The following is a 26,722-nucleotide window of genomic DNA, read 5'->3' on the forward strand; positions in this document are numbered from 1 at the left end:
AAGCCCGGACCACCAGGACCTGGGGACATCACAACATCGGGTGTACACTCATTACGCGGCCTTATGAGAACTTTAGACGCGATGCGTCGAAAGGGTGAAACAGAAGAGACTTTCTCCCTCCACCTGGGCTGACCAATCACCTGCACGCCACAGCGCCATTGAAACCACCGCCCTGCCTGAATTGTTGTCTGCCCCCACCCAACTCGCTCACACCACACACCGCTTCAGCGGCTCCACCACTCCCATGTCCTGCCGCTGGTCGCGCGTAGCCGCCTTGCTGGCAGTCGTCACTGTCATCTGCTTCGCAACCGCCCAAGCCACCTTCCTCCCAGCAGGTTTCACCCCCCGCACGTCCTGAGTCGCTTCGCCGCCAACTGCTCGGGGGGGGGGGGTTCGGCCAGGCGTGCGCTATGAGGAAATAGAGTGCGACATTGTGGTGGCGGGAGGCAGCACTGCGGCCCTTGCGGCCTCCCTGGCCGCCGCGCGTACGGCGCCCGAGAAGAGAATATGCCTCCTCGAGTCGACCAACTGGCCTGGTATACCCTCTTCTTGCTTACTTTCTCTCTTTATTTCCACCACCCATATTCTCTTCTCTGACTGACACGGCTTTCCTCCACCAGGCGGGCAGCTGACCTCGTCGGCCGTGAGCGCGGTGGACTTTGGAACCCACAACGTTCATCCGGTCAATCAACCCAAGGCACGGCCACTTGGGTGCACCAAACGTGCTGACGCGATTGTTGATGGTGCTGACGTATACGTACCCCACCTCGCCTACAGGACTTTGCGGCGATGGTGGCCTCTCTTCCGGGCAACCCGGGCAAGTGCTGGGTCTCGCACTGGTGTACGTCGCCTTTTTAACTCCGGACGCCGTGTGCGGTCGTGCGTGTGCTGTCGTGCGACTTGGCTGATGACCTACCCGTCGCTTGCAGGCTACGAGCCGGCCGACTTACTGCACAAGTGGATCTTCCCCACCATCAACCAGACGAAGAACCTGCGCGTCTTTTACAACACCGTCGTCAAGAAGGCCTACACCGCCAAGGGTCCGCACGGCGACGAGGTCAAGTCCAGTACGTCACCCGCCTCAGAGCCACCGCAATGTAGCTTCTCACCACCATCACCTTACCTTACCAGTCTTGGCCGTGCAAAGAGTGCCCAAGGAGGAGAACGAAGCGTGGCGCAACCGCCTCTCTGAGGTCCCACCCCACCCCGGTGCGTGCGTGTGCCCTCGACGTCTTCTAATGTGTGCGTTGTGTGCGGTGCACAGGATCTGTTGGACTGGTACTCGCTGTACGAGTCGAAGACGTTCAACAAGAAGGCTCTGCACTTCTCGGCCCCGCTGTTCATCGAGGCCACCGAGTTTGGCGACCTGCTGGTGACGGCCGACGCCCCGTTCGCGCAGGGCATCGAGTACCCGTACGAGGACGACTACACCACCCTCGACTGCGGCCAGACCCACGTCTTCCCGCTCTACATGAGCATCGAGAAGGAGCCCGTCAAGCAGCCGCACTTCCCGCCTCCCCCCAGGGGTACGTCTCCCGATATATATATGGACCTACTCGTTAAGAATGTAACATGTGGAATATGTCAACAGGAATTAGCTATGAAATTCCTTCTCAGTTCAGCTGGGGCCGAATCTGGTCTTACCGCCGCTCCATCGGATTGGAAGGTACCAGCACCACCTCTGCATGAGACACGCACCGCACCCGCACCCGCGCACACGATCACTGTGGCGCATTCTCAGTTTGCTTTTGTGCGTCAAACCGCCCACAGGCCCGGAGAACGAGGCGCGCATCGGCGAGACTTCCAACCAGAACTGGGGACCTCCGCCCGGCAATGACTACAACCTCGTGCGGCATCTACCAGCCTGACATCGAGTTCCAACGGCTGGTTAACCAGGCGTAAGCCAACCATTGCGTGTGGTGTCGTGTGTGTGTGTCGTGGATGTGTTGAACGTGCAGGGCTACTTGTACCTGCCCACCCAGGAGGTGAAGGCACAGGCCAAGAACTGGCACGGAGGAATCAACATGACCTCCCTCGCCGACGCCGAGCTCACCGCCTTCGGCTGGTACACCTACTACTCTCAGCAGTGCAACAAGGTACTTAGCTGCACGCAGCACGCAACACACTATTGCACACGCACCCATCGCATGCCGTTTCCTGGGGTGTTGGTGGTGCGCAGACCCAGAAGCCCGAGGTGTGCGCACGCGTGGCGCTGGCGGCCTCGGTCGCCGGCACCGACCTGGGCCTCTCGAAGGTGCCCTACCTGCGCGAGTCGCGGCGCAGCATCGGTATCCACAACTTCCGCCTCATGTACGAGAACATGACCTCCCAGTACGTCCCCCCTAGCCCGTCATCGTCATCGTCATCGTCATCGTCATCGTCATCGCCATCGCCATCGCCTTGTCATCGCCACAACAATTAATTGACCTATCGCGCGGGCGTGGGTGTAGCGTGAATCCGACGGGCGTGGTGTTCGCCGACCGCGTGGCGATTGGCGAGTACTTTTACGCCGACATTCATCACATGGCCGACGGACTGTGCAAGTACCCGGCCTACCTGGGCGACCGCTCCATCAAGCCCTACTACGTCCCCTTCCGCGCTCTGGTACTTACTACACCTGGTCCGCTGTGTAGCTGCCACATTCTTCACAATCACTCACCACCATGCCACGCATTCCTGGACGCAGACCAATCGTGATTTTGGAAACATGCTGGTGGCCGGCAAGACCATGGCCCAGACGTTCAAGGCCAACGCCGCAACGCGCCTCCACCCTGTCGAGTGGACCACCGGTGAGCATTGCCTTGACCGTTTCTGAAATTCTTGAGCTGACCACCATCTTGACACTGCCGTGACCAGGTCTGGCGGCGGGTGTGGCAGCGGCGCTGATGAGCACCCACAGCATTCCGACCACCACCCAGCTCTACGAGAACAACATCAAACTGCTTCAGGAGACCATCTCGACTCAGGCCCCGCTCCAGTGGACCCTCTAGATCCTCTCTACTCGCGCTATATCGTGTGGTATTGCTACAAACGTTGTTCAAATCGCGCACTCACGCACCGCACACGTGAATGATGCCCTGGTGGCGGTGCACACGACGAGCGACTCGACGCGCGATGCAAAAAAGATGGGACCGGTGGGGAAGGTGGCGCGGCGTGTTGCGTCCTGCTCTCGGGATTGTTGGTGTCTGGCGAGCAGGCTGACCTGAATGGTGGGTACGTCGGGCGGCGGAGGCGCATTGCCCCCACCGCCCTGCGAAGAGTCGTAGTGCGGGTTGGTGGGCTGCGCGGAGCATTGACGAGCGTTGGCCGCTAGTCGTGTTCCGTGCGTGCAGGTTGTCGATGTTCGAAACGTTGTCGCGTTCGTTTTCTTTCCTCAGTGATTGGCTTGATGAGTAGTTGCTGATGTGCGAAGGAACACGCGTGCATTGGCGATGTGAGCTCTTCCGAGTGGGTTGATGGAAGTGAAGGGGCGGTTCCCAGCTCGTAGCTTCCCGTGGCCGGTCCCACTTGCAGCTAACCCCCAACCTACGCTCATGTACCCCGTCAGACACCAACTCAAAGACTATTGTGGTTGTGCACATGGCCATTCACTTCATATGTTGTTTTTCATTCTTGCCTTTTTCGCATTCAAAATAAATACAAAACTGCTTCACATTCCTCACCACTTTTTGGTTTCACTTTTTGTGTGTTTTCAGACAAGTCAATATTGCGACGTAGAGCAAGAGATGGAACAGCCCAAGGAGTCAAATCGAGGGCAGGCCGAGAATGAAGCGGGCCCGTTCCCAGTGAAGAAGGTGGTGCTGTCCAAGACCGGTATCGGCTACTTCGAACGGTATTCCTTCATCTCCTGATTCGTGTAAAACCCCCACTAATGGTGCACGTGGCGGCTAAAGGGAGGATGAGGTGGCAGGCGGGCAGCCATTCGAGTTGTTCTTCAAGAGCGGCGACATGAACGACGTCCTCAAGTCCCTCACTATGGTCGACCTCTCCAACAAGTCAGGTGCCGACCATTTCAAGAATTTTAATATTATTATATATTTACTTTTTTTAACCGCAATTTGTTTTGTTTAAACAAACCAACAACCAGCAGAGAACAAGGCCAAGGTGGGAGGAGGCTTGACGTTCGGCAAGGACCAGGGCAAGAGCACCATCCACTCCAGCTCGGACATCAGCGCTGTCGGCCAAGCCAGTATGCTCTGTCGCTTTACCATCACCTCTCCCACAACAGCGCACAACCGCAACTCAAACACGCCCACGCTCTCTCTGGTGGTGGGGCTGGCGCGCGCAGGTCTGGTGTCGTCGATCAGCTACGAGTCGACGCGGCCCTTCGACAAGCAGCTCGACGACCTCTCCATCTCGCTCAACGAGCACTCGTCCCTGCGCGACCTGCTCGGTCAGGTCAAGGGCACGCCCGTCCAGGTGGAGGTCCTCCGCCATGGCAAGCGCGACCTCGTCGAGGGCACCGTCATCGGTACACCTCCAACCACCGCACGCACGCACGCACGCGCGGCTACCGACGCAACGCACACGCCACGCGCGGAACAGGTCTGGAGAGGAAATCGCTGGTGCGTCCGAGTCGGCACGAGGCCTACTTCCTGGCGCTGCTGGTCGAGGGCAAGGCCGTGCAGTACTTCAACCTCGGCGCCGTGGTCAAGCTGCGGTTCATGAACGAGCTCATGCAGCAGGACCTGCGCCACCTCCTCACCATCCTCCTCCAGGTATAGCCCCTACCAACTGTCAATCGTGTAGTAGTATGTTAATGCGTGTTGCGTGTTGCGCGTTGCGTGCGGCAGGCGAAGAAGAAGGATCTCAAGTCCGTGACGGGCTACACGCGCGGCGGGGGCGATAAACGCAACATCCGGGCGTCGTACATCGTGGAGGCGCCTGTGTGGAAGACCACCTACCGCCTCCTCTTCAACACCAAGAGTGCGCACCTGGACCCCATGTCATGTTACAATGTAACACGTTGCACTAATCGCTTCATAACGACGATGGCTACAAACCAAACCAAACACCAAACACCAAACAGAGGAGGTGAAGTCGATCATCGAGGGCTGGGCGCTGGTGGACAACACGCAGAACGAGGACTGGCGCGGGGTGGAGCTGTCGCTGGTGTCGGGCGCGTCGAACTCGTTCATCTACGACCTCTACAACCCGCGCTACGCCGCTCGCACTGAGGCACGCCCCCCCAAACCCATACTGCCTCGCGGTCACTTGTGTCTGGCGGAGTCTCACGCCCGACGACAGATCGAGGTGGAGCAGGAGGAGACTCTGGCGCCGCCCACGCTCGAAGACGCCGTCGCCCAGCACGACGTGTCTGCCCTCGTTGAGGCCACTGCAACCAAAGATGAGAGTGCGTGTCATCGCGCTGGATTGCCAGCTGTTGTGTGTGTGTGTGTGTGTGGTGAGCTTTTCTCACAGTCGCGACCCCATTTAGGAAAGCCTATGCCAATCATGCGCGCCAAGGCTGAGAAGGAGAAGTGCAAGAAGAAGATGAAGAGTGCCGCGCGTACGCATAGCCCTCCCCCCCACAATATCGCCTTGTGGTCATCGGCCCCGATGACAGTTGGATGGGGTGCTAACACGTATGCGTCACACGTGGCCTGGTGGGGCGATGCAGCGATGATGAAGATGCAGTGCGCTGCTGCGCCCATGGCGTCGCGCGCTCGACAGAGCAGAAGAGAAATGGCACCGGAGGCGGAGATAGAGCACTGCTACGACGACGACGACGATGACGAAGAAGGGGGTTACGGAGGCACGAGTCCTGCTCCTCCCCCCGAAGAGTACGTCTTTTTCTTCTCTTTTCGTTCTTTTTTCGTTCTTTTTATTTGGTCTCGATCGTCCTCATGATTGCTCCAGGTTCTCGAGGACTACGGCATCGTCGTCGGTGGAGGTCAACTCCGAGGCCAAGAAGATGGAGATGGCCGACCTCTTCCAGTACAAGGTCCGCAGTGTATTTACCAACGTCGCACGATCACCAGTTGTTCATTCAGGCCATTACTACGTTTAAACAGATCACGAGCGCGGTGAACGTGAACCGCAACCAGTCAGCCCTCGTGCCCTTCCTCCACACCGAGTTCCACGGCGTCAAGGCCTCCGTCTACAACAAGGTACCCTCGCTACCTCTCTCATCTCCACGCCACGTCAGCGTGACGTGGCACCAGCCACTGGGCCTGACAGGGGTGTGGTGATGGGCAAAATGCGAAGAATGTGCGGGAGGACAACCCGCTGGCGGTGATCAAGTTCAAGAACACGTTCGGCGTGCCGCTCGAGTCGGGCCGCTGTGCCTGTTCGAGGACGACGTCTACGTGGGCGAGTCGATGCTGCCTCGGGTCAAGGTCAACGAGGAGATCTACGCGGCCTACGCCGTCGACCTCAAGACCACCGTCACCATGACCGACTCCTCCGAACGTATCCATTCGACCCTTCATATGTTTACATCATAGCACGCGCGAACGCACCTAATTGTGTGTGTGTGTGTATGTGTGTGTGTGGGTACCACTGCAGTGCGGGATGTGTACCAGGCCGACGCGGCCCAGTACGAGTGGGAGAAGGGTAGGCTCACTCTGCGGAGGTGGAAGGTGTATGAGTTCACCTACGTGGTTGACAACAAAAACGACCATGCCATCGACCACTTCTATCTCGAGGTTCGCACACTCTCTTTCACATTCTATTTTTTATTTTTATCTTCGAAAAGATATGAGTTCCTTCTAAATTGATGTATTTGTTTTTCCTTTGTCAGCATCCGAAGAGTGCGACGGAGTTGATCGAGACGCCGGAGCCCGATGAGCGCCTGGCCCACTTCTATCGCTTCAAGCTGGTGGTGCCCGCAAGGCAGGTCGTCAAATTCGTCGTCAAGTACGTCATCTAGCCAGCTCTTGGCTGGCTCTGCAAAGCCAAAATACCACCCGCTCACATCCGTCCCAATCGAACAGGGAGCAGGAGCAGAGCGACGAAACGTACCCGCTGGACTACACGGACAAGGCGCAAGCGGAGGAGTGGTTCGCCGCCGTACGGTTACCCTGGATCAGCAGTGGTGGTGTTGCATAACAACACAAAACACTGAGAAATGCAACGCACGTGGGACGTGGTGGTGCTACAGGGCTACATTCCGTCGGACGTCAAGAAGACGCTGGACGCGATCGTGAAGCGGGGGGAGAAGAGCGAGGAGTTCGAGCGTCAGATCACCACCCTGCACGATCACAAGTCGTCGCTCGAGGAGGACATCAACCGCATCGACCGCTGCCTCGGCTCCCTCGCACTCTCCGACAGCGGCTTCTATGCGTACGCACTACCGCACACGCGCACACGCACAGGCGCACATGACCAACGACACGACACGCATGGCACACGCGGCACGCGCGCACAACAGGGAACAGAGCAAGTTCAGGGACTTCTTCACGAAGGAGCTCAACGCGATCAAGACCGAGCACGCCAAGGTGGAGAAGCAGGTGGCCAAGCTCGAGAAGAAGAGCGAACGGAACGACGACAAGAAGGAGTCCCTCGCACAGGGCATCCGCTTCCTCAAGAAGATCCCCGCCAAGAGCACTGCCGCCGGCACCACCAAGAAGAACTAACCCTCACCTCGTCGTTCATTGTAGCGTCAAAGAGCGAACGCGAAAAAAGAAAGAAAGCGAAGAAAGGCATTTCTCAGCGCTGCCGCACCCTCTTCCTCCATCCTTTTCTTTTTGTCATCGACGCCGCACGAGTGGGATGGCGACCTTGGGGGCCACGCCGTGGTCCACAGCGAAAAGGGAGTCCGACGACGATGGGCTACTGCTGAGTGTGGAAGATGGCCTCGGGCCGAGCCGTCTGCAGAGCCTCGTCACCCTGTGCCTGGACTACATCGCCCTCCACCTGAGGTTCTACTCCCCTTCCCCCCCACCAGCTCACTCTAAACCAACAATTAACTTAATTTTTAAATTACTGTTATATTCTAGTTAAAAAAATATTGAATTAATTGTATTGTAGACCCAAGCACAGCCCTCTCGCGACGTCTGGCCCCGACGAGGCGGAGAGGACGAGCGCCCCAGAGAGCGATGATGAGGAAAAAGTGGAACGGGACATGCGCAGGTTGGCCGCGCTGCCGGGCGACCTCAAGGAGCGGCTGTGGGCGCTCATGATGCACCGCGGACAGCTTTCGCCCTTTGCCCGTACGTTCTTCCTCAACCTATGTTTGTGTGCGTGTGCGGTCGTGCGTGTGTGTGTGTGTGCGTGTGCGTGCAGCTGGCATGACGTGTGCCGAATCGACAATGATGCCTTTTTTATCTTCCTCAGTGGAGCTGTTCGTGGCCAATCGGGGCAGCTTCCGCTTTGGCGACTTTGCCTCGTTTGTCATCGGAGCCAAACCGCCATCGGCCGCCGCCACCGGAAGCCCCGACCACACGCAAAACTCCCAACCATTCATCACCGTTGGCGAACTCACCCGCATCGTCGACTCCACATGTCCCGAGCTAGACACCGTACGCTTCTTCTCTTTGTCATCTAGAAATTGCGATATATCGATTTATATATCGATTTACATTTCTATATATATATATTAACATGTAAAACATGACCAACAATACACAAATAGCTGGACTTGAACGGATGTGAAGGCCTGCGCGACGAACAGTTGAGCCTTCTCCTATTCAACCTCATCCGTCGGCGCACGCTGCGGACTGTGTCGCTGGCCGAGTGCATCAACCTGACCGACAAGTCCCTGTCGCTGCTCAGCCTCTGCACCCACCTCCACACACTTGGTATTCTCATTCACACACACACACACACACACACTCACACCACACACACACACACAGCACAACACGCCCGAAGAACCTTGCTCACTCGTTGTTTCACACACACATGCGTGATTCCAACATGACCTTACGTCATTCTCCGCTTCTTCTCCCTCCTCTGATTGCCAAACAGATCTGTCGGGCAACTTTGAGATGACCGACAAGGCGCTCATCGGCATCCTCAACAAACTCCCTTCCCTCCAACACCTCGCCCTTCGCGTACGCACTCTCTTCCACGACTCGATCTGCCGCCGTAGAGTTCAAGCTTCGCTTACTTTACCCGATTCTGTGGTGCGTTGTCGGTCGTGCGTGTCGTGTGCGTGTCGTGTCGTGTCGTGCGTGTGCGTGTGCGTGGTGTGAAAAGGATTGTGCGGGCATCTCGCCCAACCTGACGCGGCAGCTGGCCAAAAACGACGCCTGCGTGCACACCCTGGACCTGTCGGGCGTCAAGCTCCAGTCCATCTTCTCCACCCAGAAGAGCAAAGAGGCCACGTATATGTTGATGATGCTGATGATGCTGCTGATGATGAGGAAGAACACCACATGCGGGAATTCATGGAATGTTGAACTCACACACTCCTCCTTGCGCTGCGTTTTCTCCTGCGCACAGGTGGCAGCAGTTGCAGGACCTTCGGCTTAGAAGGTGCGTGCTGTCGCTGCCGATTGTGAAGGACGTGTCTTGCCTTTCGGGCCTCCGCAGGTACGGCCAACACCCACACGCACCACCGCACACACCACCGCACACGCGCTAATGAAAGAGATAACAGTCTCGATTTGACCGGTGTCGTGGGCGTGCCGTCGAGTGTGTTGGTCGACGCCGTATGCACTTCGCTCACGCAACTGGCCAGGCTGCAACTCAGGTGGCGCGTCCCCCCTCTTACTTGTTGGTAGTTCTGGTGGTGGCTGGCTGGCGGTGGCTGGCGGTGGCTGGTGGTTTACAAACAAACTTGATTCGCTGAACAGTGATATCGAGATCGAGCTTCCAAGCCTGAAGCGCCTCCTTGATGCCAACGCTTCCATTCAGGTACCACCCCCTCCGTACTGTCTTATGGCACACACGCACATGCTGATGTGTGGGCGTGCGGTGGGGTTTGTGTGCGTGTGCGTGTGCGTGTGCGGGGTGATCAGCGGCTGGACCTGGAAGGCTGTGTGATCAAAGTGGCGGAGCCCAAGAAAAAAGCAGGCAGCAAGCAGGGCAAGGCAGCGGCGAAGAAAAAGAAACAGGACCAGTTCGAGAGGGTCAAGCAGGCCAAGAACAAGAAAAACAAGAACAACAAGAAGGGACGTCAGCCGCCGCCAGCGCCCAAGACGCCCAACAAGGAGGGGGCCGAGAAGAGCGAAGACGATGAGTACGCCCCCTCCCCATTCGGAGTTAAATCACGATGCCGCGCCTCGGAACTAAACCGGCTTGTAATTTAGGTCCGAGCCCGTGCCTCCGCAACAGCAACGAGGTGGCGGTGGCGGCGACCACATGAAAGCGGGCAACCCGCTGGTGGAGTTTTCACTCCGCGACTCGCGCGTGACTCCCGATTCGCGCATCGCCGACGTGCTCCAGACGGCGCTGGACAGGCCGCTGCCGCACCTGGCCTTCCTTGACCTGAGCATGGACGGCACCCAGCACCTTCCCCTCCGGTCCACGTGGACCCAGCACACGGGCCTGAAGGCCCTCTCCCTACTCGGGTCGCAGTGGATTAGCCAGCACCCCGAGCCCGCGGGTACCGGTTCCCCTGCAACCACTTCCCATTTCCTTTTGCGCGTACTGGTTACCATGCAACCATACTCACCGAACCACAGACGACCCCAAGCCGCCAATCGCGCTGTCCCGTTTGCGCGTAGAGCGTCCCGCCTATCTCGACTACAATTCTCCAACCGTGCGTCTCCCTCACGCATTCAATCACACAACAATGTGAGAAAATCACGCAATGACAACAAACTACAACAATCAAGGGCGAGTGGTCCTGGCGCGAAATGTTCGGTCGGCTGGCGGCGACGCTCACCGAGCTGGAGCTGGTCCGCTGCGTTCGAGACCCACACCAGCTTTCGAACCTGGCCGCCCTCTTCCCTCACGCACCGCTCCACCCAACACACGGTGACCATTTTCATTTTCATTTTTTTTTGATCTTGTTTCTTTTCTTCTTCTAAATCATCTCCTATCAGGCCTGGTGCTGGCTCCGCCGTCGAGAGCGGCCAGGCCCGAGGACTGCACGCTCAGCCTGCTCCCCAACCTCAGGCGCCTGCGGCTGGTCGACTTTCAGTTATACGACACCGAAGTGGAGCCCCTCTTCGCCTATCTCTCCGCCTCCACACTGGTACGCTCGAGCCTCGAGGAGATGAGCGTAGTAGTGTAAATGTGTGATATAAGGTGACCCAATCTGAAACCGCCATTGCGGTGTGTGCCGTGTGATTGGTTGGTTGGTTGCACACAGGAATTGCTGGACCTTTCCGTGACGACCAATCAGGTCTTCCCCAAAAGCAAGTCGGCCTTCGTCGTGGCCAGCCGTCAGGACTGGACGCACAAGCGTTTGATTGCTGGTTCGCTCACGTGAACACCCTCACAACCACTTTTTTTGGGTCCACACGGTCTTTCTTCCGCTGGCCACGCAACGGTGTGGGCTCACCTCTTCCCCTCGGCATGGCAGGTCGCCTAATGCGTGCGGCCTATCAGCCCAGCTTCGCCTACGCCCTACCCTTCCACCTCCCTCCCGTACGGACTTCCCCATTCCGCTGTGCCTTTGTTTAGAATTCTTGACACGTGGGTGATGGGCGGCAGACGATGGAGGTGGTGGTACTGGGCGGGTGGCTCTACGAACATGCGCCGGGCGAGGTCAACTGCCACCAGGAGACAATTTCCGACGTACGTTTGCCGTTTGGTTGGTTGGTTTGCAACATGTGCGACGCTAAGAGCATTGGGATTGTGTGCTGACCAAGCCGCAATTTATGGTTGGTTGGTGGGGGCAGGTTTATCGCGGGTTGCAGGCCAACGCAGAACGAGGCCACGCGGTGCAGGTCATTCACCACTGCGCTCCCGGCGTCACCGGCAGAAGGGGCGCGTCTCTTCTCGACGACGGCGTCCTCGACGTGACTAGAACGTGCCCGCGCTTCAGCGACTGACTCGGGTCATTAGGTTAAGGCGAATTCTTCTTTTTATAAAGTGCAGAAACGGTGTGTGCCACCATCAACGAGCGTCAGTCTGCTTGTGGAAGTGGTGAGAAAAGGAGAAGAGCGCGCTTAGGCCTGGACCTGGATGGCCTTGGGCGGCTGGAAGAGCTCGGCCGAATACTTGAGCTCGGCGTACTTGCGGTCGAGCGCCGTCTGGTCGGCCTCGTTGGCGTCGCGCCTCTTCTTGAGCGACGCCTTCAGCTTGCGGATCTCGCCCTCCCTCTCCATCATCGTCTACGCACGATCGCATATACACCGCAGTGTAAGCAACGCACCAATACCACACACGCTCACACGCGCACACGCACACGCTCACACGCACCTTGAGGTTGGTGTCGAGCTGCTCCTTCTGGTGCTCGGTAAGGGGAGCCGACTGGTTGTTGAGTCGGTAGACCTCGGACCTGGCGCTGTTCTCCCGGCTGAGGGCGGTGCGGAGCTCGCTGTCCTCGGTGTTGATCACCGAGTTCTCCTTGGCGATCTTCTCGCGGAGCGGGATGATATCCTTCACCATCTTGTCCTTGATGTTGCTGTCAATGTAGCTATATCCCCGCACGACACGCACACGTTTGATGAGCTCATGGCACAACACAACATGCGTGTATGCGTGCGAAAGGCCGTACTTGAGGGCATGGTAGCTGTTGACTTGGTCGGCGCTCACATATCTGAAGTCGACCACGCTGTCCTCGATCTTGCGCTCGCGCACCGTGAAGAGGGTCTCGGCACCGTGCACCACCTTGATGTGGAACCGGTAGAAGTTCTCCGTCTTGTTCATCGGCTGGTCGGTCTCCGTGAGCTCGTAGTCACCCTGCGTGCGATTTCAATTATAAGCTCTTACAACGCGCGACACACGACACACACGACGACACACACGACTTCTCGCAAGCCTGGACCACTGACTGTACCTTGTAGAAGCGGTGCTCGAGGAACATGTCGGCGATGTCCTTGGAGCCCTTGTTGGAGAACTTGTACTCCTTCTCGTAGACGCGGTAGCGCGTGGTGGTGAGTCGGCCGTCGTTCACCGTCACCTTGTGCACATTCCGATACGACGTGTCGGTCTTGGACGTCACCAGCACGTTCATTTCCACTCCGAATGGCACGAACTACACCCACAGCAACACAACCTTCAAGTAAGCCATTCTATCGTGTGTGTGTGTGTGTGTGTGTGGCCTGTGTTCGTGCGCACCTTCTCATCGCCCTTGCGGGTGGTCTCGAGCATGGCCTCGCCGATGCAGGTCTCCTCGTCGAAGATGGACATAGGACCGCCGTCGAGGGCCACGTCAAAGTTGTTCTTGAAGCGCACCACCATGAGCGGGTTCTTGGCGTTGACGCCCTCGTTGTAGAGCGAGCACGACAGGCCCGAGCACTCGGCCGACAGGAAGGGCACCAGCGCCGACTGGCCGCGCTTCACCGTCACCGGCTTGTCGATGGCGTAGGAGAACACGTCGACCGGCTTGATCTTGCGCACAGTGTCGGAGCGCATGGTGGGCTTGGGCGGAACGGCGCTCGACGAGTACGACGGGCGCGGCGGCTCGACGAACTTGGTCGAGTTGGACGACGACACCTGGCCGATCTGGGCCTCGGAGGTGGAGAGCGACGAGAGAATGGCGGGCGCGTCCTTGAGCAGCGACTCTGAGTGGTAGGGCAGCACGTCCTCGAGCTTGGGCGGCTTCTGCGGCGCGTCCTCGTTGACCTTGAGCACGGGGCGCTGGCGGAAGCGCGGCGAGTAGAGGTCGTGGGTGAAGGCGTTGGGCTTGCCGCTCACCAGCGTGAGGGTCACGCCGTTCCAGTCCTCGTCCTGCGTGTTATCGATCAGCGCCCAGCCCTGGAGGAAGCTCTTGCCGGGCGTGAGCAGCAGCCTGTACGACGTCTTCCACACCGGTGCCTCAATCACGTACGACGCCACCAGCGTGCGCTCGCCCTCGCCCTAGACACATATGTACAACATCCACCGTCAGTCGTCTAGCTAGGTTTCGCCGCGAACGAGTCAGTATACCTTGGCGAAGACGGTGAGCTTCTTGAGGTCCTTCTTCTTGGCGTTGATGAGGACGTCAAGCAGGTGCTGCAGGTCGTGCCTCAGCGTCGTGTCCTTGAACACTACACGCACGCAAATAATAAGAAGAAGAAGAAGTGTGAGTTGAACGTTGCCGAGCGCTACAACTTGTTTCTAGAAGATGCTGCGATACCGAAGCTCTCGAGCTCGAGCACGGGGAAGGCCTGAATCGAGTCGTCTTCCATGAGGAGGTTGAGGACCTCCTTCTCCACGACCTTGCTGGTCGGGGTGGTGCTGCCCTCCTCCGTGGCCGTCTCCACGACGGTCACCTTTTCGAGGCCCAGCACGGTGCCCTCGACCACGCCGCCGTCGAAGAGGGTCAGCGCCACCTCGGCACCGATCGCCTACAACATGCCATCAAGTAGAAAAGCATCTTTAGAGATTTGTAAAAGTCCAAGTAGTGCGAGCTGGTAAAGATCTGTTGAGAAGGGTTATAAACCTGGCGAAGGAGCTCGGTGAGCGAGTTGAGCGGGTCGTTGAGGTGCAGCGACAGCTGCTCGAGCTGCTTCTCGACGGGCGTCTGGCATGTGGAGAGCAGCAGGTGTTGGTGAACTACTCGGGCTCGCGAGTAGGAGAAGCAAAGGGGACGCGAACCTTGGCCTGGTAGGAAATGGAGGCGACGCTGCCGCCACCGATGTCCACAGCGGTGAGCGACTTGAGCACGTCGTTCATCTCGCTGGTCTTGAAGTAGAGGTCCACATCTGTTTCGCCGGTGACCTTCTTCTGACTGTTTTTTTCATGTGTAAATGGAGGATTTCAGAAAGATTACGATAGAAAAGATGACTAGTTCAGATGGGGAAAGGTGCACAGGGAGAGAGGCAGTAGTACCGCTCGAAGTAGCCAACGCCGTGCTTGAACAGAACGATCTTACGAATGGGAAACATTATTATTTATCTATGTAGGAAGGCAGAAGATGTGTGGAAAGCGCTTGGTGCCGCTCGCACTGTGGTTTTCGGAAGAATGAATGAACGAAGAAAGAGCGACAAGGTCACTCTCTTGCAATCAGGGAACGGTCAAAGTGGGGTTCAGCTGCTCGCGACAGAAATGACATTTCACTTTACGGCAGGCATTCACTTACAATATGTGGCGACATTTTGCGACGGGTCACGTGAGCCATGGGTGCGTAGCGCCGCCGAACTTGTCGGTGAAAGCGTCCTTTTTGTCTCCATTCCATATCTCGGGCAAACAGAAAAGACGACAGCCTTCGCTGCAGATTGAAATCGACTGAACGCGCAAAAGGCCCAACGTCTTCCTCTTGCACTCAACAACATTTGACCGCACTAAGTGCCACGTACAGCGCACAGTAAGTCTCACGTACGCTCTCCAGTCTGTTTTGCCGTTCTACGTGATTGATGTGTACCAATTTGTTTTGTTGTCCACATGCACGTATTGGGATTGAACAGAAACAGAACTGCAGAAATAGAGATGGAGCAGCCCAAGGAGCGCAAGGGAAAGCAGGTCGCTGAATCAGTGACCGTCAACGAGGTGCCGCTGTTCCCGGTCAAGAAGGCCGTGCTGTCCAAGACCGGCATCGGCTACTTCGAACGGTACTACTGCCTCTCTGCCTCACCACGATAGCACAGCATGAGAACCTGATGCATCATACGACGCATATGCCAACAACAGGGAGGACGCAGTGGACCCCGGTCGGCCGTTCGAGCTGTTCTTCAAGAGCGGCGACATGAACGACGTCCTCAAGTCCCTCACCATGGTCGACGTGTCTGGCAAGGCTGGAGGTGCCTCTACTTCCTCTTCTTTTTCTCGGCAGCCAGGCCAGTCAGACTCTACGTCGCAGCTACTCACCTCTTGATGTGGTGGGTTGGGTGGGTGGCGGGCTGGCGCGCACAGGTCTGGTGTCGTCGATCAGCTACGAGTCGACGCGGCCCTTCGACAAGCAGCTCGACGACCTCTCCATCTCGCTCAACGAGCACTCGTCCCTGCGCGACCTGCTCGGCCAGGTCAAGGGCACGCCCGTCCAGGTGGAGATCCTCCGCCACGGCAAGCGCGACCTCGTCGAGGGCACCGTCATCGGTACACCTCCCGCCATCCCCTTCTGTTACCCCCTCCAGCTCCCGTTCAAGCGCGCGGTCGCTCATCTTCTTCCTGCTCTACACAGGCCTCGAGCAGAAGACGTTGGAGAGGCCGAGCTGGCACGAGGCCTACTTCCTGGCGCTGCTGGTCGAGGGCAAGGCCATCCAGTACTTCAACCTCTACTCGGTGGTCAAGCTGCGGTTCACGAACGAGCTCATGCAGCAGGACCTGCGCCACCTCCTCACCATCCTCCTCCAGGTGCGCCTTCCCCCAAAACCGCAGCCTCTACTCGCGAGTAGCGCGACTTACCACCTTTCACGACGCGGTGGGCTAATGATTTGTCACAGGCGAAGAAGAAGGACCTCAAGTCCGTAACGGGCTACACGCGCGGAGCGACGGAGAAGCGCAACATCCGAGCGTCGTACATCGTGGAGGCGCCCGTGTGGAAGACCACCTACCGCCTCCTCTTCAACACCAAGAGTACGAACAACCACGGTGCACGAACCAACGCAACGCAACGGGCACACTAACCACAATGGCTGCAAACAAACCAAACACCAAACACCAAACAGAGGAGGTGAAGTCGATCATCGAGGGGTGGGCGCTGGTGGACAACACGCAGAACGAGGACTGGCGCGGGGTGGAGCTGTCGCTGGTGTCGGGCGCGTCGAACTCGTTCATCTACGACCTCTACAACCCGCGTTACGCCGCTCGCACTGAGGCACGCCCCCAAACCAATACTGCCTCGCGGTCACTTGTGTCTGGCGGAGTCTAACGCCCGACGACCACGGACAGATCGAGGTGGAGCAGGAGGAGACCCTGGCGCCGCCCACGCTCGAAGACGCCGTGGCCCAGCACGACGTGTCGGCCCTCGTCGAGGCTACCGCCGTCCACGAAAAGAGTACGTTGTCGTTTTGTCGATGCTGAGTACATGTTCTAAACTTGAGGCCTTGTTACGATTTTTCAGGGAAGGCCATGCCGGTCATGCGCGCCAAGGCCGCCATGGCGCCGCCCCCGCCCATGCGTACGCAACTTCCCCCCCCCGCTCAACCAAGCATTTTGATGATTGGCTGTCAATTTAAGACTAAGGCCGAACGCTGACGATTGGCTGTCGTGGTGGTGTGAACCTTAGCGTGCACGTCTGCTCCGATGATGGCCTGCGCGCCGCCCCCGCCCATGTTGGCCCGTGCGAGCATGTCAAGCTACGCGAGCTACGACGAATGCGAGAGTGTGCCGCAGTCGTACGGAGACGACATGCTCTGCCTGAGCAACAGCATCGGTGGCGGTGGCCCGCCCCCTCCCCCTGCCGAGTACTTTTACCACCGTTCTCCTCTCATCGTCCTGTGTACCCCACACGACTCACTCTTGTTTGTATGCGGCGGCGGCTTATGCATACCAGGTTCTCGAGGTCGGAGGCGTCGTCGTCGGTGGAGGTCAACTCCGAGGCCAAGAAGATGGAGATGGCCGACCTCTTCCAGTACAAGGTATGGACCACCCGACCACCCTCTCCGCTTACAGGCCTCATTTATCTGCTCACGCAACTGCGATGGCCAATCTGACAACCAAACTAACCCAACCAACCACCGAACGGACAGATCACGAACGCGGTGAACGTGAACCGCAACCAGTCGGCCCTCGTGCCCTTCCTCCACACCGAGTTCAACGGCGTCAAGGCCTCCGTCTACAACAAGGTACCCTCTCGACCCCACCCACTCAGCCGCTTCGGCTTATTAATTGAGGGATTACCTAACCTGGGTGGTGATGGGCAAAATGCGAAGAATGTGCGGGAGGACAACCCGCTGGCGGTGATCAAGTTCAAGAACACGTTCGGCGTGCCGCTCGAGTCGGGGCCGCTGTGCCTGTTCGAGGACGACGTCTACGTGGGCGAGTCGATGCTGCCGCGGGTCAAGGTCAACGAGGAGATCTACGCGGCCTACGCCGTCGACCTCAAGACCACCGTCACCATGACCGACTCCTCCGAACGTACGCAGTCTCTCTCTCTCCTCCGCACCCGCTCGCACGAACTCACAACTCATTTCGTTGCCGACTGCCAGTGAGGCCCGTATACCAAGCCGACGCGGCGCAGTACGACTGGGAACGAGGCCGCCTGTACCTGAGGAGGTGGCGCGTGTACGAGTTCACCTACGTGATCGACAACAAGAACGATCAGGACATCGACCACTTCTATCTCGAGGTTCGCACACTTTACCTACCAAATTTCCAGTTTTAGAATATTTATATTCTGACCACGGCTGCACACAACAGCATCCGAAGAAGTCGTCGGAGCTGATCGAGACGGCGGAGCCCGATGAGCGCCTGGCCACTTCTACCGCTTCAAGCTGAAGGTGCCGGCCAAGCAGGTCGTCAAGTTTGTGGTCAAGTACGTCCACTGCACACCACCGCCGCCCAAGCATTTTCTTTTTCTCAGTCTGTTTTCTCATTCATTTTCCTTCTTGCTTGCGTCTGCCTGCGCACAGGGAGCGACAGACGGAGGACCAGCAGTTCCAGCTGGAGAGCACCACCCGGGCCTTGGTCGAGGAGTGGTCGGCGGCGGGCTACATCCCGGCCGACGTCAAGAAGACGCTGGAGGCCATCGCGAAGCGCAACGAGAAGGCGGCCGAGCTGCAGAAGAGGATCAACCGGTCCGACGCCCACCTGCGCTCGATCAACGAGGACATCAACCGGATCGACAGCTGCCTCGGCTCCCTCGCCCTCTCCAAGAGCAGCCTCTTTGCGTACGCCCTCTCCGCTCTGTCGTCTCGTCGATCGTTTGCGCGTCGCGTGTGTCGCGTGTGCGGTGGTGCGTGTCGTGCGGTGCTGACACCAATGTGTTCAAAAACAGGGAGCAGGACAAGTTCAGGGACTTCTTCACGAAGGAGCTCAACTCTACCAAGGCCGAGCTGGCCAAGGTGGAGAAGGAGAACCAGAGGCTCGTCGGCAAGCGGCTCGCCAACAACAAGAAGAAGACCGACCTTGTCAACACCGTCCGCTTCAAGAAGACCATCGACCAGCCCGCCAAGGACAAGAAGTAAGCCCGTAAGCGTGGCTTTACCTTCTTGTTGGCCTTTTTTCTTCTGAAATATAGATTTATTCTTTTATTTATTTTGTATTTTTGACGCACACAAAGATCTCCAATTCCAACCAATAGCCATGGCAATGGTGTTGACAGCCCCGCTGCCGGACGAGGTCCTGCTGCACCTCTTCAGCTACCTCGACCTCAGCGCCACTGTCGCCGCCCTACGCGTCTCGCGCCATTGGCACGAGCTCGCCAACGACCCCGTGTACCCCTTCCTAATAATATATTATAAATATTGTTTCTGTAATATATACTGCAGAAAATAAAAATAATATTCAGGGTGTGGAAGCGGTTGTGCGGCGAGAGGGAGTTTCCCAAGGTGGACCGCCGCCGGTTCGGCAGCGACTGGAAGCGCTGGTATCGCTGCATGGTGCGCTCTCTCCCCCAGCTCACTCGCAGCTGCGTGGTGTTCTCACCACCGGCGAAACTGTGCGCGCACGCACGGCGGTGACACAGACGGAACGCATCGCCGTGAACGCCTTCCGTAACGACTACCCAAGACCAGCGCATTCCTACGAACCGCCCATCCGCGTACTCGTGGAGCCCGACGCCAGCGTCCGCAGTACATTAAGTCTTGCCATTGCGCACACACCACTCGACCGCGCGCGCGTTTGAATGGCTGACGTGTGTCGCGTCGCGCGTGCCATGTGTGCAGCGTTGGTCCGGGTGATCGCGTGCAGTTCGATGATGCCGCCGCACAAGCTGCACCTCTTTCGCATCGACGACTTAGACGGCCTGGTGGCGCTGGAGGACCCGACCCAGAAGCTCGTCGACGCCGGCATCACCAGCAACACGAACGTCTCCTTCGGACTGTGTGCCAGGCCTCCAAAATGAAGCGAAACAATTTGGAAACAATTTGTAGCAACAAGTTCTTCGTCTTGCTGACGCTTGCAATGATGGGACGCAGGGTCACTCGCGAGTTCAGAAGGGTCGCAGGCCGCTCCACAGGCGAAGGCGTTCGTAGACGAGGAAGGTGATGATCGTATGGGGTCCTATGCGGATCCAGTTGGGGATGAACCCCTTGTACAGGCCGCGCAGTCCCTCCGCCCGCACCGTCTGTCAATCACCAACAACGAAAAAGGTGCCATCGTGTGTCGTGCGTGTCGTAGGTGTGTTTGTGTGTGTGTGTGTGTGTTGTGTGTGTGTGTGTGAAACAGTGTGATTCACAAATGCAACGTAGAGGGACGAACCTTGACGAAACAGTCGGCCGTGGATTGGTAGAGGGCCGGTCGGCCTTCGACCACCGGCTGATTCATGACCCGCGTCTTGACCACATCCACCTGCCACCACAATAAACGTCAAACGTGTGTGCGCGTACGTACGTATGCGGGGGTATGCGTGCGCGTGCGGTGGTGTGCGTGTCATTGCTGTGTTTTTTGTTCATGTGGACGTACAGGGGAGGTGACGGCGGCAGCGACCAGACCAGCGATCATCGACGCACTTGAGTTGGTTGATCGATGATTTGTGGTTGTTGATAGGACGCCATTAAGAAACGAAGGGCACAGTGCAGCAGGAAGGGAGCATCACAAGAAGCTGGCCACGCACCAGAAGTGGGCGTAGAGGTTGTCCTCGCGCACCACGCCAAGGCGCAGCAGCGCTTGCTTGGCATGGTCGTACGACGACAGCTACACACACACACACACGTCAGTTCCCACCGGAAGGGACCGCGCGGGGCGGCTCAAGCGGGACGGACCTGGGCGGCGGTCAACAGGGCGGCCCGCTGGGTGGTGGGACCCACGCCCCTGTAGAGGCCGGCCCAGCCTTCCGTGCGATAGACCTCCTTGAACGCATGCAGCGTGCTCTGTTGCAACGCAACGCAACGTTGTAGAGTTGAATGAGATTCACCGTGGCTGTCGTGACAGTGTCAAGAGAGCCGGCAAGTAAAGGTTTAACCTTGTAGCGTGGCCCACCCGTGGCATGGCTGCCGGTGTCAGCTTGCAGCCGCACTACGCAGAGAAAGTGAAAGTGAGCGCTGCGGTCAACGTTGCACACGACACGACACGCACGACACGACACGACACGAAAAACAGGACACACACCTTTGACAAGATCGGTCGGGTTGGCGATGGCTGCGCCGGTGGCGCCGGCGATGCCGCCCGCCACGATCTTCTTCCACAGGGGCGTCGTGGCCGGGTCCGTCGCGCCCAGCTGCGTCTTGCACACCTCGTACCCGCCCATCCTTCGAATGGTGTGACAATATCACGTCAGCCCACAATATGACAACATGACACGCACACACGACACGACACGCATGACACGCATGCGACACACACGTGATTGTACCGAATGGTCGAGTAGCTGGCTTCTCGCATCAACGACGCCGAGAGCCTGGCCGCACACATGGGAGTCAGATAGTGGCGCGTGCGGTGTGTGTCGTGTGCGTTGCGTGTGTCGTGTGTCGCGGACGCGTGCGGATTTGTACCCTTTGTAGAAGGCCGAGAGACCCTCAGTGCGGAGGAGGTGGGAGAGGAAGCCCACCTTCGACTGGGCCGCAGCCCCGCCCAGCTCGCCACGCAGCTGCAGTCGCACCTTCACCACATCAATCGGGTTGGTCTGTCCATGCACACATATCATACATAAAAATAAATGTTACTATAAAAAAAATTGTCAACACCGTGTTTTTCTATTGAAAATAGAAATAATAATAATAATAAATAAGATAAAGCGTACAAATAGGGCGGCAATGCAGCAGGAGAGCCCGCCGAGCACGAACTTCACTGCGGTGCCCTCCACGGGAGGGCTGGGGGCCACAACAGGTGCGGCGGACATGACCTGCTGCCTGTCGTCGTCGAGAAAGGAAACAATATAAGCAGCTGAAAAAATTAAGAAGAAACTTGCGTTTCTCTGTTGCAAAAGTGTTAAAAAGCTTTTTAATTCAAAAAAATACTTGTACTATGAACAAAGAGATGGAGGTGCTGCCGCCCGAGACTTGGTTGGAGGTGTTTTCGCTGCTCGATGCCCGCGACCTCCAGGCTGTCCAGCTCACCTGCTGGACCTTTCGCCAGCTTGGTGTGCATATCCTGTCATTTATTTCTATTTTTTATTCTATTTTATATATATTATTAGCTGGATTCTAAAAGTTGCGGGGGGAGGTAGGCGCTGACGACGGGCTGTGGCGCCGGCTGTGCGCGAGCGAATGCGGCCACCAGCAGCACCTGGCCACCCTGCGCCGCTGCCTGAAGCCCGGCGACGCCGCCATGTCCTACGCTGCTCTGTACCGACGCCTGCACCGTACGCCACGCGCCAGCCTCCCTCTCCCTTCTCCCACGTCAACTCGCGTTCTTCTTGACTCTTCGCTGTTGGCCAACAGATTCGCCCTATCTGCGGTGGGACCCCGCTCAGCCGTTGGACGTCAGCAACGAGGGGCTCACCGCCAGACAGCCGACCGAAGGGTACGATTGCCATCACCACCGTCATTGTCGCCGTCGTCATCATCATCGTCACTATTTCATCATTTCGTCGTCTCCGCGTGGGCAGGTGGACGACGACGTCGACCCTGCAGCCGCTCAAGCCCGGCCGGGTCAACTACTTCGAGATCACCTTCACCATGTACCTTTCCACTTTGTATGAACAAATCGAATTGGGAGGAGCACGCTAACGAGACACATATGACACGACACGACACGACACGACACGACACGACACGACACGACACGACACGACACGACACGACACGACACGACACGACACGACCAACGACACGACCAACGACACGACACGACACACACGCGCAGGTTCGGCGGAAGTAGCTTCCTGATTGGGGTGGGTACGAAGCAGTGTTTGGGTGCGCCCGAATGGTGTCTGGGTACGTACCAACGCGATTTGTGTGCTTAGCTCCATAAAAAGTTTACACAAATGGGCGGCGCGTATAAAAATTCACCAGAACGCGCCGATGGGTCATTCTTCCACTGTTCCCGCACGGTCTATGCGCGAGTGTACGCCTCTCTTGGAGGGTCCAAGCTTGATTTATCTATTTAATTACACTTTATTTATCTATCTATTCATTTATTTTATGTATTTTTGTATTTTTCACGCCGCACTCACCATCGTGGAGCAGAGATGGAGCTGAGACCACGTTGGAGGCGGGCAGAGGCTACGGCAGCGGGGACACCATCGGCGTTTACGTCGACCTCCGGCAAGGTTGCGACGTGTGCCACTTGCCTTAGCTGCAGAGGCAAAACTATGTGCACATCGCCGCGCGCGTGCTGACATCCGCGTACTTCCTCCACCCAGGTGCGGGCTTGATCACGTGGCTCGTCAATGGCGTTCAAGTGGTGGGTATGCTCGGCCTGGGCTCCCTGGCGGTACTCACTCGCCCCACCAACTTTTTTGGTTGATACGCCGCGGACCAGTGACACTTGTCTGTCCTAACATTTCGCAGGTCGCAGAGCTGTTGCCGGTGGTGTCGTGGGGCGGAACGCGGTACTGTATCAACCTGGGCGTAGTACCAGCACTGCCCGCGGTCGACAGCCCCGCATACGCACTGCAGCTGCCCCGAGAAGATAAGACTGAGATGAATCAGGAGTAGACCAACATTGTTCTTTCATTGCCAGGTTTGAGGGTGTTAGTTGGGCTGCTCCATGCGGCGTAGTTTGTGGGGTAGACTCCGCTGACTCTCGTGGTAGATCGCCACCTCGGCTTCCCATCGCCGATAGCGCTCCCGCATCAGCACCACCTGCGCCACCCCCTACCATCAGCCAACGAAGAGCGCCCCCACGCAGCCAGTGCTTCTATTTGATCGGCGCAACGTACGAGAACGCCGCAGAAGAGGAGGGTCGAGGTGACGATGAGGTTGAACCAGGTGGTCTTGATGAGGGGCGACACAAAGAGGAACACGAGGGTGGCCATATTCATCAGCAGCGAAAGCAGCCCGCCTGGCAGCCACACACGTTGTTCACGTGTCAGACCATACCTTTATTTTCGTGTGCGTGTGTGGTGATGCGTGTGCGTGCCTGTCTCGTATTGTGTGCGTGTGCGTGTGTGTGTGCGGGTGCGTGTGTGCGTGTGCGTGTGCGTGTGTGTGCGTGTGTGCGTGTGTGATGGACGAGAGAAGTACCTGACGTGGCCTCCGGGATGGGGTACAGCAGCTCAGCCGACAGCTCGAAGAGGGCCGGCCCGATGCCGCCCTGAAGGTCGAGTGATAAGAGACGACACTATAGTGGGGCGATGCGCGAAGTGTGGGGTGGAATGGTACGTACCTGGAAGAGGCCAGCGATGCCCAGCGCGGTCATGAGCGTCCAGAAGGTGCTCGGTATGAGCGCGCCGCCAAAGGGTGTGGGGAGGCTGAGGGTGAACCACGCGAAGCCCGACGTGGAGAGGCCGAACAGCAGCAGAAGCAGCAGCTTGCTCCGCCTCTGCAATCACCGTTTATAGAGCGCACACCAATACGACAGAACAATCGCAATCGATGATAATTATACTGATGAACACCAGTGTAATGTTCGCCACGTCGCACCTTAAAGAAAATGTCGGTGACGGGACCGAAGAGCACGCCTCCGGCAATGCCCGCTATGCTGTTGCCGAAGCCGAGCCAGCCGGACTCAGACTCGGTGTAGTCCAGGTCCTCGAGCGCCTGAGGCAGCACGCCCTGCCACCCTGTGGGCGGGCGCAGCGGTGAAGTGTGAGCGAGAGCGGCCAACTGGGTCGGTCAGAGGGGAGGAGGCGAGGGGTGCGGTACCGCTGGTGACGCCGGCCTGTACGCCGCAGGCGGTGATGCAGAGGAGGAAGGAAACGTTGAGAAGCGCGCCGCGCACGCCCTTGAAAAAACTCTCCTCGTAGCGCCCCTCCCTGTGGGCCAACGCCACTGCGCTCGGCGGGTGCTTGGGCCGCTCCCTGGCGATCAATCGACCCGACATCAGCCAAAGGAGACACGACACTACACTCGACACGCCACGACACGACCAACGACACGACACCACACTCGACACAACACTCCACACGACACGACACGACACGACCAACGACACACAGAGACACGCGTGGCCGAATCGAACCGGTAGTAGATGAGGCCGCCGAGAATTGGAAGCGAGGCCAGCCCGATCTGCACGTAGAGGAGGGTGGGCATCTGGTCCACTGTCGGCGCGAGCCCGGGACCCTGCTCCACGAAAGTGTGTAAGAATGAAAGAACGAAAAAAAAGACGAACGAAAGAAAGAACGAAAAGGAGAAAGGGCGGGGGCGCGCACGAGAATGTAGCCCACGGCGGTGCCCAGCGCATTAGAAGTGTATGCGAGAGCTGTGGCGGTGGCTCGCTGATGGTCCGGGAACCACACTGCTGAGAGCTTGCTGCACACACACACCACCCACATCGCCGTCGTCAGCCAACACTTCAGACAAAATGGTCGCAAGTGTGAACGTGTAAACCCAACACAGTACCTGCACACCGCGAACACGATAGGTCCAGCGGCGGCGTTCAATATCTGCCCTGCACGGTGCGGAGGTGTGGTCAGTGTGAGATCTCCGCCCCAACTGAAATGGGACTGCTGACAGACAGGCAGTGCACCGACGTGTAGGGTCCACTGCATGTAGAAGTTGCCGCGCAGGTGGGCCGGCGCCCAGCACGGGATCGTACGGATCACCGTCGCCAGGAATATAAGTGCATTGCCCTGCCAAGGCCATGATTCCTCGTAAGGCCACCGCACGCACGCACGCACACAGCACACAGCACACACACAGGCACACGCACACGCACACGCACACGCACACGCACACAGCCACACACACACACACACACACGGACCTGCCAGAAGGCGATGAGGAGGCCGTTGCGCCGCGTTTGGAGCCACGACACGTAGGGCAGCACCGGGATGTAGATGATGGTGCCCCAGTTGAGGAGCAGGTCGATGGTGGCATCGTCCACGCCTGGCGAGCCACGACACGGCGCATCGTCAGTGCCACATCAGCATCGCGTGCGAACTGGTGTGTGAGTGTACCGGGGTAGTAGCCCTTGGCGACCTTGGGCACGGAGGAGAAGGTGAACCATACGAGGCACTGCACGAACGACGCGAAGCAGAAGACGAAGAGCACCCACCACCGCAGCCACGTCACTTTGTACACCTCTTCGTCCACCACTCGGGGCTCCTCTTTTCCCTCTGTCACATCTCTCCTACTCCCTTTTTCATCAAGTGATTCATCACTTTCATCATCTTCAGTGGGATGGAGGAGATCTTTTTCCTCATCATCATTTATCGCCCTGGCGTGGCTTCGAAGGCTAATCACTTCCATTTGCACTGCCACCCACAAGAGAGTTTTTTTTCTTATTTTATCGTTAAAAAAGAGATCAAAAAAAGTTGTGGACATATTAATGCTGATCCATTCCAGCAAATACAAAAAAAAAAATTTCATTCCTGGACGTTGAGGCCGAGGGGAGGTGGAGGGTGGGAGAGCTGTGGCTTCTCGTGATAGATCGCCATTTCGGCCTCCCATCGCTTGTATCGCTCGTTCACGAACACCACCTGACACGTGCGTATGGTGAGACCACATTTACCAGTGTTTGTAGGCCTTGCTGCTGTACCATGATGAAGCAGCCGACCATGGTGAGCATTTGGATGGTGTTGATCCACGTCGTGGTGATCAACGGCGACACGAAGAGGAAGATGAGGGTGGCGATGTTGATCAGCAGCACCATCAGG

General features: G+C 57.8%; 11 protein-coding genes across 11 annotated transcripts in view; 6 read left to right on the forward strand and 5 right to left on the reverse strand.

The window, feature by feature from the left end:
• Window positions 1–244: 244 nt before the first annotated feature.
• Window positions 245–2,990, forward strand: ACA1_095680 (uncharacterized protein; the record flags this gene model as incomplete). Its single annotated transcript, XM_004334883.1, has 14 exons — window positions 245–335; window positions 402–536; window positions 621–673; window positions 778–841; window positions 930–1,067; window positions 1,132–1,193; window positions 1,265–1,526; window positions 1,592–1,666; window positions 1,771–1,847; window positions 1,959–2,096; window positions 2,180–2,331; window positions 2,451–2,604; window positions 2,687–2,789; window positions 2,857–2,990. 14 exons carry the CDS (start codon window positions 245–247, stop codon window positions 2,988–2,990), a joined length of 1,638 nt encoding a protein of 545 aa, XP_004334931.1.
• A 735-nt stretch (window positions 2,991–3,725) lies between these two features.
• Window positions 3,726–7,577, forward strand: ACA1_095690 (uncharacterized protein; the record flags this gene model as incomplete). The annotated part of the gene is made up of 18 exons (XM_004334884.1): window positions 3,726–3,832; window positions 3,894–4,000; window positions 4,088–4,189; window positions 4,289–4,471; window positions 4,546–4,718; window positions 4,794–4,926; window positions 5,030–5,353; window positions 5,438–5,509; window positions 5,621–5,783; window positions 5,860–5,944; window positions 6,015–6,110; window positions 6,181–6,261; window positions 6,297–6,411; window positions 6,508–6,647; window positions 6,743–6,858; window positions 6,936–7,011; window positions 7,103–7,284; window positions 7,373–7,577. The coding sequence occupies 18 exons, from the start codon at window positions 3,726–3,728 to the stop codon at window positions 7,575–7,577; spliced, it is 2,460 nt and encodes an 819-aa protein (XP_004334932.1).
• Window positions 7,578–7,713: 136 nt separating this feature from the next.
• Window positions 7,714–11,888, forward strand: ACA1_095700 (uncharacterized protein; the record flags this gene model as incomplete). Its single annotated transcript, XM_004334885.1, has 17 exons — window positions 7,714–7,862; window positions 7,984–8,153; window positions 8,278–8,462; window positions 8,615–8,741; window positions 8,911–8,996; window positions 9,142–9,269; window positions 9,388–9,477; window positions 9,741–9,801; window positions 9,906–10,126; window positions 10,197–10,492; window positions 10,572–10,648; window positions 10,725–10,866; window positions 10,935–11,086; window positions 11,204–11,309; window positions 11,417–11,481; window positions 11,548–11,631; window positions 11,736–11,888. The coding sequence occupies 17 exons, from the start codon at window positions 7,714–7,716 to the stop codon at window positions 11,886–11,888; spliced, it is 2,292 nt and encodes a 763-aa protein (XP_004334933.1).
• Window positions 11,889–12,005: 117 nt separating this feature from the next.
• Window positions 12,006–14,870, reverse strand: ACA1_095710 (uncharacterized protein; the record flags this gene model as incomplete). The annotated part of the gene is made up of 10 exons (XM_004334886.1): window positions 12,006–12,170; window positions 12,259–12,475; window positions 12,557–12,741; window positions 12,839–13,036; window positions 13,120–13,860; window positions 13,930–14,030; window positions 14,120–14,330; window positions 14,426–14,506; window positions 14,581–14,713; window positions 14,815–14,870. 10 exons carry the CDS (start codon window positions 14,868–14,870, stop codon window positions 12,006–12,008), a joined length of 2,088 nt encoding a protein of 695 aa, XP_004334934.1.
• A 199-nt stretch (window positions 14,871–15,069) lies between these two features.
• Window positions 15,070–19,049, forward strand: ACA1_095720 (uncharacterized protein; the record flags this gene model as incomplete). Its single annotated transcript, XM_004334887.1, has 17 exons — window positions 15,070–15,105; window positions 15,391–15,533; window positions 15,613–15,722; window positions 15,835–16,017; window positions 16,103–16,275; window positions 16,365–16,512; window positions 16,590–16,767; window positions 16,788–16,918; window positions 16,985–17,041; window positions 17,150–17,258; window positions 17,417–17,501; window positions 17,613–17,708; window positions 17,796–18,000; window positions 18,072–18,211; window positions 18,357–18,397; window positions 18,495–18,752; window positions 18,860–19,049. Coding segments are annotated over 17 exons (2,283 nt in total), but the record flags the coding sequence as incomplete, so codon positions are not given.
• A 124-nt stretch (window positions 19,050–19,173) lies between these two features.
• Window positions 19,174–19,927, forward strand: ACA1_095730 (Fbox domain containing protein; the record flags this gene model as incomplete). The annotated part of the gene is made up of 4 exons (XM_004334888.1): window positions 19,174–19,298; window positions 19,373–19,463; window positions 19,550–19,655; window positions 19,749–19,927. The coding sequence occupies 4 exons, from the start codon at window positions 19,174–19,176 to the stop codon at window positions 19,925–19,927; spliced, it is 501 nt and encodes a 166-aa protein (XP_004334936.1).
• Window positions 19,928–20,014: 87 nt separating this feature from the next.
• ACA1_095740 (carrier superfamily protein) lies at window positions 20,015–20,526 on the reverse strand (the record flags this gene model as incomplete). The annotated part of the gene is made up of 3 exons (XM_004334889.1): window positions 20,015–20,149; window positions 20,284–20,373; window positions 20,488–20,526. 3 exons carry the CDS (start codon window positions 20,524–20,526, stop codon window positions 20,015–20,017), a joined length of 264 nt encoding a protein of 87 aa, XP_004334937.1.
• Window positions 20,527–20,616: 90 nt separating this feature from the next.
• Window positions 20,617–21,862, reverse strand: ACA1_095750 (mitochondrial carrier protein; the record flags this gene model as incomplete). The annotated part of the gene is made up of 7 exons (XM_004334890.1): window positions 20,617–20,718; window positions 20,787–20,894; window positions 20,987–21,039; window positions 21,133–21,272; window positions 21,377–21,421; window positions 21,516–21,646; window positions 21,764–21,862. The coding sequence occupies 7 exons, from the start codon at window positions 21,860–21,862 to the stop codon at window positions 20,617–20,619; spliced, it is 678 nt and encodes a 225-aa protein (XP_004334938.1).
• A 125-nt stretch (window positions 21,863–21,987) lies between these two features.
• On the forward strand, window positions 21,988–23,621 carry ACA1_095760 (Fbox domain containing protein; the record flags this gene model as incomplete). The annotated part of the gene is made up of 7 exons (XM_004334891.1): window positions 21,988–22,102; window positions 22,190–22,324; window positions 22,404–22,485; window positions 22,571–22,642; window positions 23,151–23,233; window positions 23,327–23,397; window positions 23,475–23,621. 7 exons carry the CDS (start codon window positions 21,988–21,990, stop codon window positions 23,619–23,621), a joined length of 705 nt encoding a protein of 234 aa, XP_004334939.1.
• A 36-nt stretch (window positions 23,622–23,657) lies between these two features.
• On the reverse strand, window positions 23,658–26,315 carry ACA1_095770 (transporter, major facilitator subfamily protein; the record flags this gene model as incomplete). The annotated part of the gene is made up of 12 exons (XM_004334892.1): window positions 23,658–23,780; window positions 23,846–23,967; window positions 24,150–24,219; window positions 24,292–24,447; window positions 24,549–24,688; window positions 24,771–24,925; window positions 25,087–25,187; window positions 25,277–25,376; window positions 25,467–25,515; window positions 25,594–25,696; window positions 25,831–25,952; window positions 26,024–26,315. 12 exons carry the CDS (start codon window positions 26,313–26,315, stop codon window positions 23,658–23,660), a joined length of 1,533 nt encoding a protein of 510 aa, XP_004334940.1.
• A 116-nt stretch (window positions 26,316–26,431) lies between these two features.
• ACA1_095780 (disrupted in renal carcinoma protein 2 family protein) overlaps window positions 26,432–26,722 on the reverse strand; it is a gene marked incomplete at both ends in the record, with an annotated part of 2,679 nt that continues 2,388 nt past the window's right edge. Inside the window, one exon of the mRNA XM_004334893.1 lies at window positions 26,432–26,595. Coding sequence (XP_004334941.1) covers window positions 26,432–26,595 — 164 coding nt within the window. The remainder of the gene's footprint in view (window positions 26,596–26,722) is intronic.

This window comes from Acanthamoeba castellanii (genome assembly GCF_000313135.1).
Source record: "Acanthamoeba castellanii str. Neff unplaced genomic scaffold scf7180000084645, whole genome shotgun sequence".
NCBI classification, from domain to species: Eukaryota; Discosea; order Longamoebia; family Acanthamoebidae; genus Acanthamoeba; species Acanthamoeba castellanii.